Here is a 21,979-nt window from a genome sequence, read left to right on the forward strand (position 1 = left end):
TCTTCACAGCAGTCAACACTCACATTTTCTAAGTCCAGGTTTCATTCTGTTCTCTCCACCATGTTCCACACTGTAGCGGTAAGCAGAAGAACAGACAGTCATTGAGGGATACACACACACACACACACACACACACACACACACACACACACACACACACACACACACACACACACACACACACACACACACACACACACACACACACACACACACACACACACACACACACACACACACACACACACACAGTCAGTAACTTTGTCCAAGTGGTGGTCAGAATGTTTGTCTTAACCAGCCTGATAAGTCCAACATGTCTGATATGAACATTGACATAAACCCTCTACATACTTGAGTTTCTCCAGTCTGCAGTGTGGATCCTCCAGTCCAGCAGAGAGCAGTCTGACTCCTGAGTCTCCTGGGTGATTGTAGCTCAGGTCCAGCTCTCTCAGGTGTGAGGGGTTTGACCTCAGAGCTGAGACCAGAGAAGCACAGCCTTCCTCTGTGACTAGACAGCCTGACAGCCTGCAAAGAGTCAAATCATATTAAAACCACACTGATATTCTTTGGTGGTGAAAACAGCGGCAAGATATTTTTTTTAAATGTTTAGATATATCAGTGTCCTTTCAAATAAAGTGTGACATTCTGTCATCATGAATAATAATGAAAGAAAACAATAAGGGACTACAACAAAACATACTAACCTCTCACCATTACCAATAACAGAGACTACAACAAAACATGTTAACCTCTCACCATTACCAATAACAGAGACTACAACAAAACATGCTAACCTCTCACCAATACCAATAACAGAGGATACAACAAAACATGCTAACCTCTCACCATTACCAATAACAGAGACTACAACAAAACATACTAACCTCTCACCATGACCAATAACAAGAGACTACAACAAAACATGCTAACCTCTCACCATTACCAATAACAGAGGCTACAACAAAACATACTAACCTCTCACCATTACCAATAACAGAGGATACAACAAAACATGTTAACCTCTCACCATTACCAATAACAGAGGATACAACAAAACATGCTAACCTCTCACCATTACCAATAACAGAGACTACAACAAAACATACTAACCTCTCACCATTACCAATAACAGAGACTACAACAAAACATACTAACCTCTCACCACTACCAATAACAGAGGATACAACAAAACATACTAACCTCTCACCACTACCAATAACAGAGGATACAACAAAACATGCTAACATCTCACCATTACCAATAACAGAGACTACAACAAAACATACTAACCTCTCACCATTACCAATAACAGAGACTACAACAAAACATGCTAACCTCTCACCAATACCAATAACAGAGGATACAACAACACATGCTAACCTCTCACCATTACCAATAACAGAGACTACAACAAAACATACTAACCTCTCACCATGACCAATAACAGAGACTACAACAAAACATGCTAACCTCTCACCATTACCAATAACAGAGGCTACAACAAAACATACTAACCTCTCACCATTACCAATAACAGAGGATACAACAAAACATACTAACCTCTAACCAATACCAATAACAGAGACTACAACAAAACATACTAACCTCTCACCATTACCAATAACAGAGACTACAACAAAACATACTAACCTCTCACCATTACCAATAACAGAGACTACAACAAAACATGCTAACCTCTCACCAATACCAATAACAGAGGATACAACAAAACATACTAACCTCTCACCACTACCAATAACAGAGGATACAACAAAACATGCTAACATCTCACCATTACCAATAACAGAGACTACAACAAAACATACTAACCTCTCACCATTACCAATAACAGAGACTACAACAAAACATGCTAACCTCTCACCAATACCAATAACAGAGGATACAACAAAACATACTAACCTCTCACCACTACCAATAACAGAGGATACAACAAAACATGCTAACATCTCACCATTACCAATAACAGAGACTACAACAAAACATACTAACCTCTCACCATTACCAATAACAGAGACTACAACAAAACATGCTAACCTCTCACCAATACCAATAACAGAGGATACAACAAAACATGCTAACCTCTCACCATTACCAATAACAGAGACTACAACAAAACATACTAACCTCTCACCATGACCAATAACAGAGACTACAACAAAACATGCTAACCTCTCACCATTACCAATAACAGAGGCTACAACAAAACATACTAACCTCTCACCATTACCAATAACAGAGGATACAACAAAACATGTTAACCTCTCACCATTACCAATAACAGAGGATACAACAAAACATGCTAACCTCTCACCATTACCAATAACAGAGACTACAACAAAACATACTAACCTCTCACCATTACCAATAACAGAGACTACAACAAAACATACTAACCTCTCACCACTACCAATAACAGAGGATACAACAAAACATACTAACCTCTCACCACTACCAATAACAGAGGATACAACAAAACATGCTAACATCTCACCATTACCAATAACAGAGACTACAACAAAACATACTAACCTCTCACCATTACCAATAACAGAGACTACAACAAAACATACTAACCTCTCACCATTACCAATAACAGAGACTACAACAAAACATGCTAACCTCTCACCATTACCAATAACAGAGACTACAACAAAACATACTAACCTCTCACCATTACCAATAACAGAGACTACAACAAAACATGCTAACCTCTCACCATTACCAATAACAGAGACGACAACAAAACATGCTAACCTCTCACCATTACCAATAACAGAGACGACAACAAAACATGCTAACCTCTCACCATTACAAATAACAGAGGCTACAACAAAACATACTAACCTCTCACCATTACCAATAACAGAGACTACAACAAAACATGCTAACCTCTCACCATTACCAATAACAGAGGATACAACAAAACATGCTAACCTCTCACCAATACCAATATCAGAGGCTACAACAAAACATACTAACCTCTCACCATTACCAATAACAGAGACTACAACAAAACATGCTAACCTCTCACCATTACCAATAACAGAGGATACAACAAAACATGCTAACCTCTCACCAATACCAATATCAGAGGCAACAACAAAACATACTAACCTCTCACCATTACCAATAACAGAGACTACAACAAAACATGCTAACCTCTCACCATTACCAATAACAGAGGATACAACAAAACATGCTAACCTCTCACCAATACCAATATCAGAGGCTACAACAAAACATACTAACCTCTCACCATTACCAATAACAGAGGATACAACAACACATGCTAATCTCTCACCATTACCAATAACAGAGACGACAACAAAACATGCTAACCTCTCACCATTACCAATATCAGAGGCTTCCACAAAACATGCTAAACTCTCACCATTACCAATAACAGAGACGACAACAAAACATGCTAACCTCTCACCATTACCAATATCAGAGGCTTCCACAAAACATGCTAAACTCTCACCATTACCAATAACAGAGACGACAACAAAACATGCTAAACTCTCACCATTACCAATAACAGAGGATACAACAAAACATGCTAACCTCTCACCATTACCAATAACAGAGGATACAACAAAACATGCTAACCTCTCACCATTACCAATAACAGAGACTACAACAAAACATGCTAACCTCTCACCATTACCAATAACAGAGGATACAACAAAACATGCTAACCTCTCACCATTACCAATAACAGAGGCTACAACAAAACATGCTAACCTCTCACCATTACCAATAACAGAGGCTACAACAAAACATGCTAACCTCTCACCATTACCAATAACAGAGGATACAACAAAACATGCTAACCTCTAACCATTACCAATAACAGAGGCTACAACAAAACATGTTAACCTCTCACCATTACCAATAACAGAGGCTACAACAAAACATGCTAACCTCTCACCATTACCAATAACAGAGGCTACAACAAAACATGCTAACCTCTCACCATTACCAATAACAGAGGCTACAACAAAACATGCTAAACTCTCACCATTACCAATAACAGAGGATACAACAAAACATGCTAACCTCTAACCATTACCAATAACAGAGGCTACAACAAAACATGTTAACCTCTCACCATTACCAATAACAGAGGCTACAACAAAACATGCTAACCTCTCACCATTACCAATAACAGAGGCTACAACAAAACATGCTAACCTCTCACCATTACCAATAACAGAGGCTACAACAAAACATGCTAACCTCTCACCATTACCAATAACAGAGGGGGTCTGATCTTTCTGCCTCTGTAACTTTCTCATTCATCATTATTCTTGATTCATTCCTGATTATTCATCATCATAGTAGCATCCACATGAATGTAGAAGTGTTCAGAAACATCTTCTATTCTTACTGACAATACAAGTGAAGTGACTCCAAAATGACAGGACATTATTCACCATTTAGTTTCTATTAGGAAAACATCCAAAACACAACCAAGACAAACTGCAAATGAATTCAACAAGTTAGTAGAATCATAAGCTTGATGTAATCACTGTTGGCATGGAATATGGGACCAAATACTAAACTTTTGACAAAAATAATTTATGACTTTTTCAAATGGGAGAACTAGATACATAAAGTTTTTTATTTTATAAACTGTAAAATATATATGTATGAAAATACCTTTAAATAAAAGGTGACATTCTACAGTCAATTAATATGAAACATTATATCTCAAATCCAAAATGCTGGAGCAGAGCACCACATTTAAAACTGTAAACTTCACTGTCCAAACACATATAGTGTGGACTATGTGTGTCTGGTAAACACATGTGGATCTGGTGAACAGTTATCACTTGTTGACCAACTACAGGAATACTGACCTCAGAGTCTCCAGTTTACAGTGGGGATTCCCCAGTCCAGCAGAGAGCAGCTTCACTCCTGAATCCTTCAGGTCATTGTTACTCAGATCCAGCTCTCTCAGGTGTGAGGGGTTTGAACTGAGAACTGAGGCCAGAGAAGCACAGCCTTCCTCTGTGACTAGACAGCCTGACAGCCTGCAAAGAGTCAAATCATTTTAAAATCACACTGCTATTCTTTGGTGGTGAAAATAGTGGCAGTATATTTCTTCAACATATTCAGATACATCAGTGTCCTGAAACCTGCCATATCTATTTATAAATGAATGTATCATTATTATAATTGACAAATGATCAAAGTGTTGCCTGCAGATGTCTGCCCTGACCTTAGTTAACTTTGTTTTCTTTATTATTTTAGTTAGGTCAGGGTGTGACGAGGGCTTGTTTAGTTTTTGTACATCTATGGGGTTTGGCTAGTCTAGGTGTTTATATGTCTATGGTTGCCTGGATTGGTTCTCACTCAGAGGCAGCTGTTTATCGTTGTCTCCGATTGGGAACAATATTCCTTGGTTTATTTGTGAGTTATAATTCTATGTTTAGTTGTTTAGTATTGCTTCACGGTTCATTTGTGATAGAAACATTCTTAGGTGGTGAAAATCGTAGCAGTATATTTTTTTAAATATTCAGATGTAAAAACTATTCAGATATATCTGTGTCCTGAAACCTGCCATATCTATTTATAAATGAATGTTTCATTATTAGAAATAACAAATGATCAAAGTATTGCCTGCAGATAGAAAAATGTATTGTACAAATATGTGAGTAGACTGACCAGACCAGTTTAAAAAGCAGAATCAGTCAGAAGACAGACAGTGAGGTATCAGATTTAGATTGTATTGAGTATACAGTCCACACTATATCTATTTAGACAGTGAGGAATCAGATTTAGATTGTATTGAGTATACAGTCCACACCATATCTATTTAGACAGTGAGGTATCCGATTTAGATCGTATTGATTATACAGTCCACACCATATCTATTTAGACAGTGAAGCTAACATTTTAAATGTGTCTCTATACTCCAACATTTTGGATTTGAGATAAAATGTTTCATATGAGGTGACAGTATATAATGTCACCTTTTATTTGAGGATATTTTAATACATATCTGTTTCACGATTAAAAATGTAAAAACTATGTTTCCAGTCTCCACATTAGTAGAAGACATAAGTAATCTACCAATTTACTTATAGTGTATTAAAGAAGTCAACGTTTAGTATTTGGTCATGAACTCGTTGGTTGCATTTGCAGTTTGTTTGGATTTTGGTTGTGTTTTGAGCAATAATAAAATGGTGCATGATGAGTGGAGAAATGTTCTGTCTAAGAGAGTAGATAACATGTTTCTAAACAATAATAAATTAATCCTGATTATGCCATGAATAAAACATATAAGAAAAATCATGACTGAATCATGAATAATAATGAATGAGAAAGTTACATAGGCTACAACAAAACATGCTAACCTCTCACCATTACCAATAACAGAGACTACAACAAAACATGTTAACCTCTCACCATTACCAATAACAGAGGCTACAACAAAACATACTAACCTCTCACCATTACCAATAACAGAGGATACAACAAAACATGCTAACCTCTCACCATTACCAATAACAGAGGCTACAACAAAACATACTAACCTCTCACCATTACCAATAACAGAGGCTACAACAAAACATGCTAACCTCTCACCATTACCAATAACAGAGGCTACAAAAAAACATACTAACCTCTCGCCATTACCAATAACAGAGGCTACAACAAAACATGCTAACCTCTCACCATCACCAATAACAGAGGCGACAACATAACATGCTAACCTCTCACCATTACCAATAACAGAGACTACAACAAAACATGCTAACCTCTCACCATTACCAATAACAGAGGCTACAACAAAACATACTAACCTCTCACCATTACCAATAACAGAGGCTACAACAAAACATGCTAACCTCTCACCATTACCAATAACAGAGGCTACAACAAAACATACTAACCTCTCACCATTACCAATAACAGAGGCTACAACAAAACATGCTAACCTATCACCATTACCAATAACAGAGGCTACAACAAAACATGCTAACCTCTCACCATCACCAATAACAGAGGCTACAACAAAACATGCTAACCTCTCACCATTACCAATAACAGAGGCTACAACAAAACAGACTAACCTCTCACCATTACCAATAACAGAGGCTACAACAAAACATGCTAACCTCTCACCATCACCAATAACAGAGGCGACAACATAACATGCTAACCTCTCACCATTACCAATAACAGAGACTACAACAAAACATGCTAACCTCTCACCATTACCAATAACAGAGGCTACAACAAAACATACTAACCTCTCACCATCACCAATAACAGAGGCGACAACATAACATGCTAACCTCTCACCATTACCAATAACAGAGGCTACAACAAAACATACTAACCTCTCACCATTACCAATAACAGAGGCTACAACAAAACATGCTAACCTCTCACCATTACCAATAACAGAGGATACAACAAAACATACTAACCTCTCACCATTACCAATAACAGAGGTGACAACATAACATGCTAACCTCTCACCATTACCAATAACAGAGGCTACAACAAAACATACTAACCTCTCAGCATTACCAATAACAGAGGCTACACAAAACATGCTAACCTCTCACCATTACCAATAACAGAGGCTACAACAAAACATACTAACCTCTCACCATTACCAATAACAGAGGCTACAACAAAACATGCTAACCTCTCACCATTACCAATAACAGAGACTACAACAAAACATGCTAACCTCTCACCATTACCAATAACAGAGGCTACAACAAAACATGCTAACCTCTCACCATTACCAATAACAGAGGCTACACAAAACATGCTAACCTCTCACCATTACCAATAACAGAGGATACAACAAAACATACTAACCTCTCACCATTACCAATAACAGAGGCTACAACAAAACATACTAACCTCTCACCATGACCAATAACAGAGGATACAACAAAACATGTTAACCTCTCACCATTACCAAAAACAGAGGATACAACAAAACATGCTAACCTCTCACCATTACCAATAACAGAGACTACAACAAAACATGCTAACCTCTCACCATTACCAATAACAGAGGCTACAACAAAACATACTAACCTCTCACCATTACCAATAACAGAGGCTACAACAAAACATGCTAACCTCTCACCATCACCAATAACAGAGGCGACAACATAACATGCTAACCTCTCACCATTACCAATAATAGAGGCTACAACAAAACATACTAACCTCTCACCATTACCAATAACAGAGGCTACAACAAAACATGCTAACCTCTCACCATCACCAATAACAGAGGCGACAACATAACATGCTAACCTCTCACCATTACCAATAACAGAGGGGGTATGATGTTTGTACCTCTGTAACTTTCTCATTCATCATCATTCATGATTCATTCCTGATTATTCATCATCATAGTAGCATCCACATGAATGTAGAAGTGTTCAGAAACATCTTCTATTCTTACTGACAATACAAGTGAAGTGACTCCAAAATGACAGGACATTATTCACCATTCAGTTTCTATTAGGAAAAACATCCAAAACACAACCAAGACAAACTGCAAATTAATTCAACAAGTTAGTAGATGTACAAGCTTGATGTAATCACTGCAGGCTTGGAATATGGGACGAAATACGAAACTTTAGACTAAAATAATTTATCCAAAATATTTTGACTTTTTCAAATGGGAGAACTAGATACATAAAGTGCTTTCATTTCTAAACAGTAAAATATCTATGTATGAATACCTTTAAATAAAAGGTGACATTCTGTACTGTCTCCTAATATGAAACATTATATCTCAAATCCAAAATGCTGGAGCAGAGCACCACATTTAAAACTGAAACCTTAACTGTCCAAACACATATGGTGTGGACTATGTGTGTCTGGTAAACACATGTGAATCTGGTGAACAGTTATCACTTGTTGACCAACTACAGGAATACTGACCTCAGAGTCTCCAGTTTACAGTGGGGATTCCCCAGTCCAGCAGAGAGCAGCTTCACTCCTGAATCCTTCAGGTCGTTGTTACTCAGGTCCAGCTCTCTCAGGTTTGAGGGGTTTGACTCCAGAGCTGAGACCAGAGAAGCACAGCCTTCCTCTGTGACTAGACAGCCTGACAGCCTGCAAAGAGTCAAATCATATTAAAATCACACTGCTATTCTTTGGTGGTGAAAATAGTGGCAGTATATTTCTTCAACATATGGAACCTTCCATGTCTATTCGTAAAATAGTGTATCATCATGATAAATGACAAATGATCAAATTATTGACTCCAGATAGAAACATGTATAGTACAAATATTATAGTAGACTGACCAGACCAGTTTAAAAAGCAGTATCAGTTAGAAGACAGACAGTGAGGTATCAGATTTAGATTGTATTGAGTATACAGTCCACACCATATCTATTTTGACAGTGAAGCTAACATTTTAAATGTGGCTCTATACTCCAGCATTTGGATTTCAGATCAGATGTTTCATATAAGGTGACAGTATATAATGTCACCTTATATTTGAGGATATTTTAATACATATCTGTTTCACTATTAAAAATTAAAACACTTTATGTTTCCAGTCTCCCTATTAGAAGAATACATAAGTAATCTGACCAATTTACTTATAGTGTATTAAAATAGTAAAAAGTTCAGTATTTGGTCGTAAACTCGTTGGTTGCATTTGCAGTTTTTTTGGTTGGGTTTTGACCAATAATAAAATGGTGGATGATGAGTGGAGAAATTTTCTGTCTAAGAGAGTAGATAACATGTTTCTAAACAATAATAAATTCATTCCGATGATGCCTTGATTAAGAAAAATCATGACTGAATCATGAATAAGAATGAGTGAGAAAGTTACAGAGGCTACAACAAAACATGCTAACCTCTCACCATTACCAATAACAGAGACTACAACAAGACATGCTAATCTCTCACCATCACCAATAACAGAGGCGACAACATAACATGCTAACCTCTCACCATTACCAATAACAGAGGATACAACAAAACATGCTAACCTCTCACCATTACCAATAACAGAGGAAACAACAAAACATACTAACCTCTCACCATTACCGATAACAGAGAGTACAACAAAACATGCTAACCTCTCACCATTACCAATGACAGAGGATACAACAAAACATGCTAACCTCTCACCATTACCAATAACAGAGGTTACAACAAAACATGCTAACCTCTCACCATTACCAATAACAGAGGATACAACAAAACATGCTAACCTCTCACCATTACCTATAACAGAGGGGGTATGATGTTTGTACCTCTGTAACTTTCTCATTCATCATCATTCATGATTCATTCCTGATTAGTCATCATCATAGTAGCATCCACATGAATGTAGAAGTGTTCAGAAACATCTTCTATTCTTACTGACAATACAAGTGAAGTGACTCCAAAATGACAGGACATTATTCACCATTCAGTTTCTATTAAGAAAACATCTAAAACACAACCAAGACAAACTGCAAATTAATTCAACAAGTTAGTAGATGTACAAGCTTGATGTAATCACTGCAGGCTTGGAATATGGGACGAAATACGAAACTTTAGACTAAAATAATTTATCCAAAATATTTTGACTTTTTCAACTGGGAGAACTTGATACATAAAGTGCTTTCATTTCTAAACAGTAAAATATATTTGTATGAATACCTTTAAATAAAAGGTGACATTCTGTACTGTCACATAATATGAAACATTATATCTCAAATCCAAAATGCTGGAGCAGAGCACCACATTTAAAACTGAAACTTTCACTGTCCAAACACATATGGTGTGGACTATGTGTGTCTGGTAAACACATGTGGATCTGGTGAACAGTTATCACTTGTTGACCAACTACAGGAATACTGACCTCAGAGTCTCCAGTTTACAGTGGGGATTCCCCAGTCCATCAGAGAGCAGCTTCACTCCTGAATCCTTCAGGTCGTTGTTACTCAGATCCAGCTCTCTCAGGTGTGAGGGGTTTGACCTCAGAGCTGAGACCAGAGAAGCACAGCCTTCCTCTGTGACTCCACAGCCTGACAGCCTGACAAAGAGATCATCATGACTTCACAAACACACTGTTAAATTAACACCAGTAGTGTAGAAGGACAATGGCAGATGCATTTGGTTTATTCTCTCAAACAACATATAGATTCATCTTCCATCTCCAATTATTGTATGGTCACAATGTTGTAATAATGTAAAAATCTATGCATTTATTCAGTATGTTTTCTCTCAAATAAGTCATATTGGTATACTAATATGAAAATCAATGCATTTATTCAATATGTTTTTCAATATAATAGTATATACATATTATAATACATATTTTTCTCTAAACTTAATCTTTCTTCCTGATGATTAGTTCTTATATGTCATTTTATTTACTCACAGAGCAGCTCTGGAGGCTTTGACCACTGGCAGCAGCCTCAGAAGACCTTCCTCTGATCTGGAGTATTTCTTCAGGTCAAACACATCCAGCTCCTTTTCTGAAGTCAGCAACACAAAGACCAGAGCTGACCACTGTGCAGGTGACAGGTTGGGTTCTGAGAGACTTCCTGATCTCAGGTAGCTTTGGATCTCCTCCACTAGAGAATGGTCATTCAGTTCATTCAGACAGTGGAACAGATTGATGCTCCTCTCTGGAGAGGGATTCTCCCTGATCTTCTCCTTGATGTACTTGACTGTTTCTTCATGGCTCTGTGAGCTGCTTCCTGTCTTTGTCAGTAGACCTTGTAAGTGCTTCTGATTGGACTCCAGTGAGAGGCCCAGAAGGAAGCGGAGGAAAAGGTCCAGGTTTCCCGTCTCACTTTGTAAGGCTTTATCCACAGCACTCTTGTAGACAGTAACTTCAGGCTTGTCTCTGAAGAGCGACGAAAATAATCTGAATATTGATTGAGGTTCGTCTATTAGATTCTCATTGTTGTTGATGAATGAGAGGAACACATATACAGCAGCCAGAAACTCCTGAATGCTCAGATGAACAAAGCAGTACACCTTGTTCTGGTACAGCCCACATTCCTCTTTAAAGAGCTGTGTGCACAATCCTGAGTACACTGAGGCTTCATTGACATCAATGCCAGCCTCTTTCAGGTCTTCTTCATAGAAAATCAGATTGCCCTTCACAAGCTGCTGAAAAGCCAGTTTTCCCAGTGACAGAATGCTCTCTTTATTCCAGTGTGGACCTGTCTCTTCTTCCCCAAGATACTTTTCATTCTTCTGTTTGGTATGAAACACCACAAGGTGTGTGTACATCTCAGTCAGAGTCTTGGGAATCTCTTCTCTCTTATGTTCCAGCATGTGTTCAAGGACTGTTGCAGAAATCCAACAGAAGACTGGAATGTGGCACATGATGTGGAGGTTCCTTGATGTCTTTATGTGTGAGATGATTCTGCTGGCCAGGTCCTCATCACTGAATCTCTTCCTGAAGTACTCCTCCTTCTGTTGGTCATTGAACCCTCGTACCTCTGTCACCTGGTCAACACACCCTGAAGGGATCTTATTGGCTGCTGCAGGTCGGGTAGTTATCCAGAGGAGAGCAGAGGGAAGCAGATTTCCCTTGATGAGATTTGTCAGCAGAACATCCACTGAGGTTGACTCTGTGACGTCCCAACAGATCTTGTTCTTCTGGAAGTCTAGGGGCAGTCGGCACTCATCCAGACCATCAAAGATGAACAGAACTTTGTACTTGTTGTTGATGGAGATTCTTGATTGTTTGGTTTCCATTGAGAAGTGATGAAGAAGTTCAATGAAAGTGTGTTTGTCCTCTTTCATCAAATTCAGCTCCCGAAAAGGAAATGAAAATACAGATTGGACATCCTGATTTGCTTTTCCTTCAGCCCAGTCCAGAATGAACTTCTGCACAGAGACTGTTTTTCCAATGCCAGCGACTCCCTTTGTCAGCACAGTTCTGATAGGTTTGTCTTGTCCAGTTAAGGGTTTGAAGATGTCGTTACATTTGATTGGAGTCTCTGGTCTTGCTTGTTTCCTGGTTGTTGTCTCAATCTGTCTCAGCTCATGTTCATTATTGACCTCTCCTGTTCCACCCTCTGTGATGTAGAGCTCTGTGTAGATCTTATTGAGAAGTGTTGGGTTTCCTTGTTTAGCGATTCCCTCAAATACACATTGAAACTTCTTCTTGAGATTAGATTTGAGTTCACGTTGGCAAATCACAGCAAGATCATCTGAATCTAGAAATATCACAGAGGATATTAATATTACGTCTGTTTCAATACTTACAGTATTGTAGGACTGTTATAAAGTTGTACATTATAATAATTTATTCTATTAACTGACTGTATAAATGTGTAAATCTTTTCATAATGCATCACAGACTGGTGTGACTGATTATATTATTATTGATATTATTGATGGTATTATTAATGTTGTCTCTCTCTCTCTCTCTCTCTCTAAATAAATAAATCAGTACAACAAATTGATGGTATTAATAATGTTGTCTTTCTCTATCTAAATTAATCAACACATCCCTGCTGCTACTTGATGAGGTCACTAGGTGTTGTTTTAAGGCTGCTACAATATCATTGAGTTACACAACTACTTTAGCTGTACTATAGCTACAGCTTTTAAATGTTATAAAACATCATTCAACATGAGGCAGACAGCTCTTACATTTCTCCAGTGTGTCAGCAAGCTCCTTCTGGTTCATTTTCCTCAGGATGTGCAGTGTGATCTTCAGAGCCCCCTCTCTGGCACTGCTCTCCTGCTTCTCATCTTCAGCATCCACCACTTCCTTATCCTGCTTCTGACTCTCAAAGCCTTCTGGGAGTTCTGGACTAAGAATCCTCTTGAACATCTTCAGCTCGTTCTTCACAAATCTAATAATATTCTCTTCAAGCAACTGAAATAAATAAAGTAAATGAGTTAAGCATGATAATAAATGCTTTCTCATTAACACATGAATGAATGATTGACAGATCAACTTTACTTGAGGTAAACAGATACAAATGTACATAACAGGACCACATACACTGAATATGGAGTCCAGGCCTGTTTGATGACTCTGTGAAGACTGACCACTGAGAATCTCTGACTCTGATCTCTCCTGTTGGTTTCTGTAGACAAAATATGAGATTACATCTCCTCATCCAGGGAGTGCACAAACACAGACACACACACGCACGCACGCACGCACGCACGCGCGCGCACACACACACACACACACACACACACACACACACACACACACACACACACACACACACACACACACACACACACACAGGGAATGTTGTGTTTGTTTAACTGTGTTTTAGGACTATGGAAATGGACAATATGATTAGCCTATGGATTATGAAAACAACAACAATAAATGGGAAAATGGGAGATGAGAAATGACCAGAGACAGTGTTGTTTAACTCACTGACCAGGACCCATGAATTCTTCTTACCTTTGTTCAGTAGAAAAGTCTCCCTCTCTAAAGTTTAGAGGAGGTCCCATAGACTTGTCACTCTTCATGGACACACAGCTGGGAACAGGGGAGGCTGGTCTCTCCTGCTTGATTGGGCTTCAACACAACAGAGACAAACATTACATCTCTCATCTACTCTGAGCTCAGATGGGGAAACATAAGAATTGTTTAATTCCTAAACACTATATATCACTTTTCAGTAATGTTAGTAAATTAGCTTTTATTTTTTAAAGCATTTCTTAAAGAGATTGGTGTGTTTTTTCACTATCTAATCATGGTATGGGATTGTGCAATGACAGATATGTATTTGTTTAAAATCACTTGATGTTTTCATTTCAGAGAGACAAATCATCATGTTTTTTTTCCGGAAAATGCTACATATTTGCCTCACTCTCAAATGTTACCGACCGGAATAATGAGGCTATAAGGAGTACCAGTACTGAGTCAATGTGCAGGGTACCGAGTAGTTGAGGTAATAATGAGACTATAAGGAGAACCAGTACTGAGTCAATGTGCAGGGTACCAGGTAGTTGAGGTAATATTGATACTATAAGGAGTACCAGTACTGAGTCAATGTGCAGGGTACCAGGTAGTTGAGGTAATAATGAGACGATAAGGAGTACCAGTACTGAGTCAATGTGCAGGGTACCAGGTAGTTGAGGTAATATTGAGACTATAAGGAGTACCAGCAGTACTGAGTCAATGTGCAGGGTACCAGGTAGTTGAGGTAATAATGAGACGATAAGGAGTACCAATACTGAGTCAATGTGCAGGGTACCAGGTAGTTGAGGTAATAATGAGACTATAAGGAGAACCAGTATTGAGTCAATGTGCAGGGTACCAGGTAGTTGAGGTAATAAGGAGACGATAAGGAGTACCAATACTGAGTCAATGTGCAGGGTACCAGGTAGTTGAGGTAATAATGAGACTATAAGGAGAACCAGTATTGAGTCAATGTGCAGGGTACCAGGTAGTTGAGGTAATAATGAGACGATAAGGAGAACCAGTACTGAGTCAATGTGCAGGGGTACCAGGTAGTTGAGGTAATAATGAGACTATAAGGAGTACCAGTACTGAGTCAATGTGCAGGGTACCAGGTAGTTGAGGTAATAATGACACTATAAGGAGTACCAGTACTGAGTCAATGTGCAGGGTACCAGGTAGTTGAGGTAATAATGAGACTATAAGGAGTACCAGTACTGAGTCAATGTGCAGTGTACCAGGTAGTTGAGGTAATAATGAGACTATAAGGAGTACCAGTACTGAGTCAATGTGCAGGGTACCAGGTAGTTGAGGTAATATGTACATGTAGGTACACACACACACACACACACACACACACACACCCACACACACACACACACACACACACACGCATACACACACACACACACACACACGCATACAGAGGGAATGTTGTGTTTGTTTAATATTGTTTAAGGACTATGAAATGGACGAAAGGATTAGCCTATGGGTAATGAAAACAACAACAATAAATGGGAAAATGGGAGAGGAGAAATGACTAGAGACAGTGTTGTTTAACTCACTGACCAGGACCCATGAGTTCTTCTTACCTTTGTTCAGTAGAAAAGTCTCCCGCTCTAAAGTATATAGGTTGCATCATAGACCAGTCACTCTTCATGGACACACAGCTGGGAACAGGGGAGGCTGGTCTCTCCTGCTGGATTGGTCTTCATCACAACAGAGACAAACATTACATATCTCATCTATTCTAAGCTCAGAAGGGGAAATGTAAGAAGAGTTTCATTCTAAAAAGCTACCTATCCATTTCCATAAATGTTGGTAAATAAGCTGTCATTGTTTACAGGAATCGGTGTGTATTTAATCTAATCATGGCATTGTGTTGTTCAGTGACAGTACTACTGTTATATTTTGCAATTCTAAGCAATTCTAAGTAATTACTACTTTTGTAAGGAATTACACATTATTCAGTACTACTGCAGTTGCTACATAATTCCAATAGATGGCAGCATAAGACCACTAATGACATTTCAGAAGATTAGTTGAGTTTCCTCCCTGGATACACCACCCCTCCCCTCACAGGAAAACTCCTGTGTGCTTCTTCCTGTCCCTTTCCACACTGCTAACACAAGAGGAAGCACTGAAACAGTATTTAACAGATTACTGTGAAGTAATATAATGATGATTCATGTTTATTATTACCTGGTTTTATGCTCATGTTTTGAAATTATACTTCATTAACATAACAATTATCAATAAGCCTGAACATTAATTCAGTTACCTCTGGTTGAGAAAAACTAAAATAGGTTTTTAAAGTGTTCTAGGCTACCCTACCATAGAATTAGGGTTCAAATAGGTTATACCTACGGTTAGGGGTTAAGTTAAAAATAGGTTAATCTGTTAGGGGTTAAGGGTTAAGTTTAAAATAGGTTATACCTAGGTTTAGGGGTTAAGGGCTAAGGTTGAAATAGGTTATACCTAGGGTTAGGGGTTAAAATAGGTTATATCTAGGGTTAGGGGTTAGGGGTTAAGGTTAAAATAGGTTATACCTTGGGTTAGGGGTTAAAATAGGTTATATCTAGGGTTAGGGGTTAGGGACACGGACAGTTCTGTACGGGGACACGGACAGTGCTGTACGTGGACAGTTCTGTACGGGGACGTGGACAGTTCCAGAACGCGGACATGAGCAGTGCAACACAATCAACTAAACCCAGTCTTGACAGTGGGTTACATTAGTAATATTGATTTTTTTATTATTGTGTAAAACAAACATTCAAAGTCGTATAAGTGCTGAGAATAAAGACATTTTACACTTATAAGTGGATGGGTAACTATGCATGAAGTCTCTAGTCCCACCTAGTCGGCAGATATTTATGACACCACGTGAGCTGTCCTAAGTAGTTAAGAGTTAACAGCAGGTGTCCTGAGTAGTTAAGAGTTAACAGCAGCTGTCCTAAGTAGTTAAGAGTTAACAGCAGGTGTCTTGATAATACTATAGAATAATGCAGTGAATCAGTGGTTCCTGAGCCACATGTATTTGCTTTGAGTAGTTAGAAATAATGTTTTGATATTTGATATGATCAATACATTAATAATATAGACCTACATTAGAATAATGTTTTGATATTTGATATGATCAATCCATTAATAATATAGACCTACATTAGAATAATGTTTTGATATTTGATATGATCAATACATGAATAATATAGACCTACATAAGAATAATGTTTTGATATTTGATATGATCAATACATTAATAATATAGACCTACATTAGAATAATGTTTTGATATTTGATATGATCAATACATTAATAATATAGACCTACATTAGAATAATGTTTTGATATTTGATATGATCAATACATTAATAATATAGACCTACATTAGAATAATTTTCTGATATTTGATATGATCAATCCATTAATAATATGTCTTGTGCTTTTGGCAATGATTTATGTGTAATAATTATGTATAACAAGTGATACCATGTGTGTCTCTAAAGCATTTTGTCTTCATTTTGGCAGATTAACTCATGTTTATTCCCCAAGATTAACTCAGGTTTTCACCCAGTGGCTAAGGAGTTGGACCTGTGGCCAAAAGGTGGCTGGTTTGAATCCCTGGCCGGGTGCTGGAAAATGTGCTATTTGCTAACCGCTAGGGTTGCAAGATGTAATTTATTGACTGGCTGGAAGTATATCAGATATTAACATGATTTTTTATAATGCATTTATACTAAGGTTGAGGTTTTGACTAGTGATTATTTACCTGGGATTCAATACCTGCTATAGCCAGTTTTTTTCTCACCCAAAAGCAACACAGCCCAAATCTGAGATAAATAGCTAAAATGATGAGTGACCATTTTAGAAAATAATGGGACATATAGTCTGTGGTTGCTGCTATTTTATGTCAATCATATTGCTGCTTGTAGCCTGTAACTAATGCTTTGTGGTCATATGCTCCCATCTATTGGACATTTTGCAATTAAATGTTATTAATTCAAATACATTGGTGGGGCAGCTGAGAAATAAAGTGTATTTTTCTGGTTAATTCCTTAGATCTCTAACCTGCCCAATCTATCCCACGCTTGCTGAAACTTTCACATAGAGGTTACTTGGTCACACAGTTCAAACCACATTTGAAAAATTAAACAGATGTGGCTTGTTGATCAAGTGTTCTGCCTTGCAATAATAAATATAATAAAATAACAAAACAAAAACAGCAAAATGCTGAGACAGGTTTTGATTAACAAAATAATCAAAATGCTATTTAGTACCATAATGGTATTTACTAACATAATATTATTACTAAAACAGTTTCTAAATAATTAGGGTTAAGGTTAATGCTAAAATAGGTAATAAGTAGCGTTATATACTGATGTAAAAATGGCTTTATAAATACATTTGATTGATTGTTAGGTTTAGGGGTTTTAAGGTAAAAAAAACAGTATGTGTTTATAGCTCTCTTGCTCCTCCCTGTGGCCTTCTGTGGGTACTACATAACTCATTCACGACACCTGCTGGGCTCATAATCTGAGGTAGCGACTGCGTCAGATCTACAAATCAATGAGCTACACCTATCCATTTGTTTTCTAACTCAGTGAAACTGCGCAGCTTTCACTCAATCTGATGACTACGAACGAACATTTCGAAGCATATCAATTTACCCTTGCAGCCATTTAGAAACAACAAGTCACAAAAAAGTGTTGTTTCTTAATTAAAAAAATGACTTCTGGCTGTTTAAATCGGCCACATCTTGAAAAAGAGGACAGACATTCGTTTTCGTTAGGTGTTGCTGTAACCCTGTTGATAATAAGTAACCTGACGTCAGCGTTCAAGCTTAATGCCGGCAGGTGTCATTGATACAATAGTGAAGCTGCCATTGTGACGCAGAACAATGAGTTGGGAATAGAACGTTCAGAAGGTGAGTTGATTCCACGGAGCTCAATAGAACTAATAGGAGCTGGCAGGAAGAAGAATGACCTAAAATAAGGCCTGTTTTTTAGCGATTACTCTATAACATAACGTAATGTTATGAAACTGGGCACCATGGCGGATGCAATGAACTAGTTATCAGAAAAAAAATGTTGTTGTAAATGTCATGTTTCCAGCCTAGTTGAGGCTCACTGAAAATAATATTCAAAAGTTTGGTCCTTGGACACATAAGGGTTAAACACTAAAGTTATACTGTCCATCTTGTGAAGAGAGGAGGGGTTAAGAACGGAGCAGAAGAGACATGTTTGTTGTTTGCTGTAACTAATGGTCAACGTTGCATTGTAATGTATGCAGTGGTGGGCCGTCAGGGCCAGCAAGGCCTTCTCTGATGGCCTAAACATCATCAGAATATATATATTTTTTAAATATATTTTCCCACAAATATGTATTAAATTATTCCCCAGAGTAAGAGTTATACTCTTCATTTCATAGCTTTCCTCTTGGTTGCACTGCTTCCAGCCCCACGTTGAGATTTGGAGGGCTGGTCTTTATGTTAGATCTTTTATCCAATCCTATTCAGCCATCATGTGTTGCCAGGGGTCTAAAATCTGCCCCCAGGCCTTCAGAATCAACAGTGCGGGCGCTTGTAGCTTAAAGTGAATGGAAATTAAAATTTAGTGTCAATCAATCAGCTTTAGAGTTGGCTATTGTACGCCTGCTGGCTGGCTCCAGTGTTACACAGGAGCCAGCTAGCAGGCATAGTGCGTGCACGTATTTTGATTGGATTACCAATATTGAGAGGCAGGTCCTATATGGGCAGGTCTCAGAACTAGGAAACTGAAATTGATAAATTCATTAATTTGCGTACTACTAAGCTGTTTTTTCAACCCACAATGGCGGAAGGAGAAGATATCGATTTGGTCGAGGATATAATTATAACGCCATCCTCAAGACAAACTTTTCAAGAAATTTTTAATTTTGCACGCCCAATTTTTCAGTTTTTGATTTGTTAAAAAAGTTTGAAATATCCAATAAATGTCATTCCACTTCATGATTGTGTCCCACTTGTTGTTGATTCTTCACAAAAAAATACAGTTTTATATCTTTATGTTTGAAGCCTGAAATGTGGCAAAAGGTCACAAAGTTCAAGGGGGCCGAATACTTTCGCAAGGTACTGTAGCATTTTGCAAAACAAAAATTCATACACAAAAATCTATGAATTCAATTCTAATAACAACAATATTTTACAGCCACATGAAGGTTCCCATAAACAATCATTTCTGATGAAAAATAACAATTGTGAAAAAATTGTGGAAATAATTATTTAGAAATTAACTCTTTATATGTTCCTATACAACATCGTCATCTCACCTCTTATCTTTGGAGTCATGTTCCTCACAGAGACTCATTTTAGAGGCAGGGCCCCCTCCTCTTTTTCACCAGAGAGACTCATTTTCAAGCACTGACCCCTGAACAGAGATCCAACATGTTGGTTGTGGTTAACAAAGTGACACCTAATTATTGAAGGTCAATTGTTCTATTTAATTACTGATCTCTTATAAATAAAACATTTACTAACAGACACAAACAGTCAGGTGATTTTTTGCATCACATGAACATGCAGTCGTGATGATATTTTTCACCTTTTATCCATATAGTGTAACTAATAATATTAATAATAATAATAAAATAATAATAATATAATATAATAATAACAATATAATATATAGTAATATTAATAATAATGTCTCACTTTCTCTTCTAATAATTTCTCTCATTCTAGTGTGTTGCTTTGTTCAACAGGTATGATATTATGATGCTGTTACTGAATTCAGTTCATAATATCGATGTTAAGAAAAGTCTGTTCAGTGGATTCATACCAAATTACACAGGAAGCAGGAGCTCATTGGAATTTAGAAAACATCACATGTTCTGATATTCTGAAAGACGACTTACAATTTATACATAAAAAATATACAAATTGTAAAATAACCGCGATATAGGAATATATGAACAACATGTTTTTGAATGTGACTTGACAACACCCAGTTAGCGCCATTTTGTATGATTGAACTGTCACGTAGCTGTCCCAGGTGAAATGGACTGTTACATCTGAGTGTTTCCCTGTCATTCACTATACTAAAATAACACCAGACATTGAATGTCTCTACACACTTTCAATAATCCCTGGGAAGATTCTTACCTTGTAGCCTGAATTCACAACCAGAACATGTCAAGTCATTGAGATATTTTCCATTGCGCTGAGAGAGCACCTCCTGATGACAAGTGTCTCTGTATCTATGTTCTAGGTTCAGTTGATCTTTGGATGCAATAATATCTGGTCAAAGTCTAGTGACACAGCACCATAGTATATCATAACCATAACAGCAGTTGGCCAGTAAAGGCCATGGAATACTATTAAACAGGGTTCGTCAACTAGGTTTGGCTTCGGGACAATTGTTTTCTGAGTTAAAGTCGACTGGCAAGAACATAATTTGCATATAATATTAGCACAATTGATAAGTCTACACGACAAATTTAACGACATGCTTAATATATTTGATTACTACACAATACATTCATTCATTTCATTGACAAATATAATTTTGATTTAGATTTAGTTTATAA

The 21,979-nt window shown here is 37.6% G+C and overlaps 1 protein-coding gene across 1 annotated transcript in view; it reads right to left on the bottom strand.

Annotated features, from left to right (window-relative positions):
• LOC135535053 (uncharacterized) overlaps nt 1-21,661 on the bottom strand; it is a 57,796-nt gene extending 36,135 nt beyond the window's left edge. Inside the window, exons 1-12 of the mRNA XM_064961785.1 lie at nt 21,555-21,661; nt 20,723-20,820; nt 16,009-16,125; nt 14,414-14,530; nt 13,994-14,078; nt 13,636-13,864; nt 11,399-13,196; nt 10,877-11,050; nt 8,953-9,126; nt 4,884-5,057; nt 352-525; nt 24-70 (exon numbers count right to left, since the gene is read on the bottom strand). Of these exons, the coding sequence (XP_064817857.1) occupies nt 24-70; nt 352-525; nt 4,884-5,057; nt 8,953-9,126; nt 10,877-11,050; nt 11,399-13,196; nt 13,636-13,864; nt 13,994-14,078; nt 14,414-14,530; nt 16,009-16,125; nt 20,723-20,760 (3,127 nt within the window). The 5' untranslated portion in view covers nt 20,761-20,820; nt 21,555-21,661. The remainder of the gene's footprint in view (nt 1-23; nt 71-351; nt 526-4,883; nt 5,058-8,952; nt 9,127-10,876; nt 11,051-11,398; nt 13,197-13,635; nt 13,865-13,993; nt 14,079-14,413; nt 14,531-16,008; nt 16,126-20,722; nt 20,821-21,554) is intronic.
• Nucleotides 21,662-21,979: the final 318 nt, after the last annotated feature.

This window comes from Oncorhynchus masou, unplaced genomic scaffold (genome assembly GCF_036934945.1).
Source record: "Oncorhynchus masou masou isolate Uvic2021 unplaced genomic scaffold, UVic_Omas_1.1 unplaced_scaffold_439, whole genome shotgun sequence".
NCBI classification, from domain to species: Eukaryota; Metazoa; Chordata; class Actinopteri; order Salmoniformes; family Salmonidae; genus Oncorhynchus; species Oncorhynchus masou.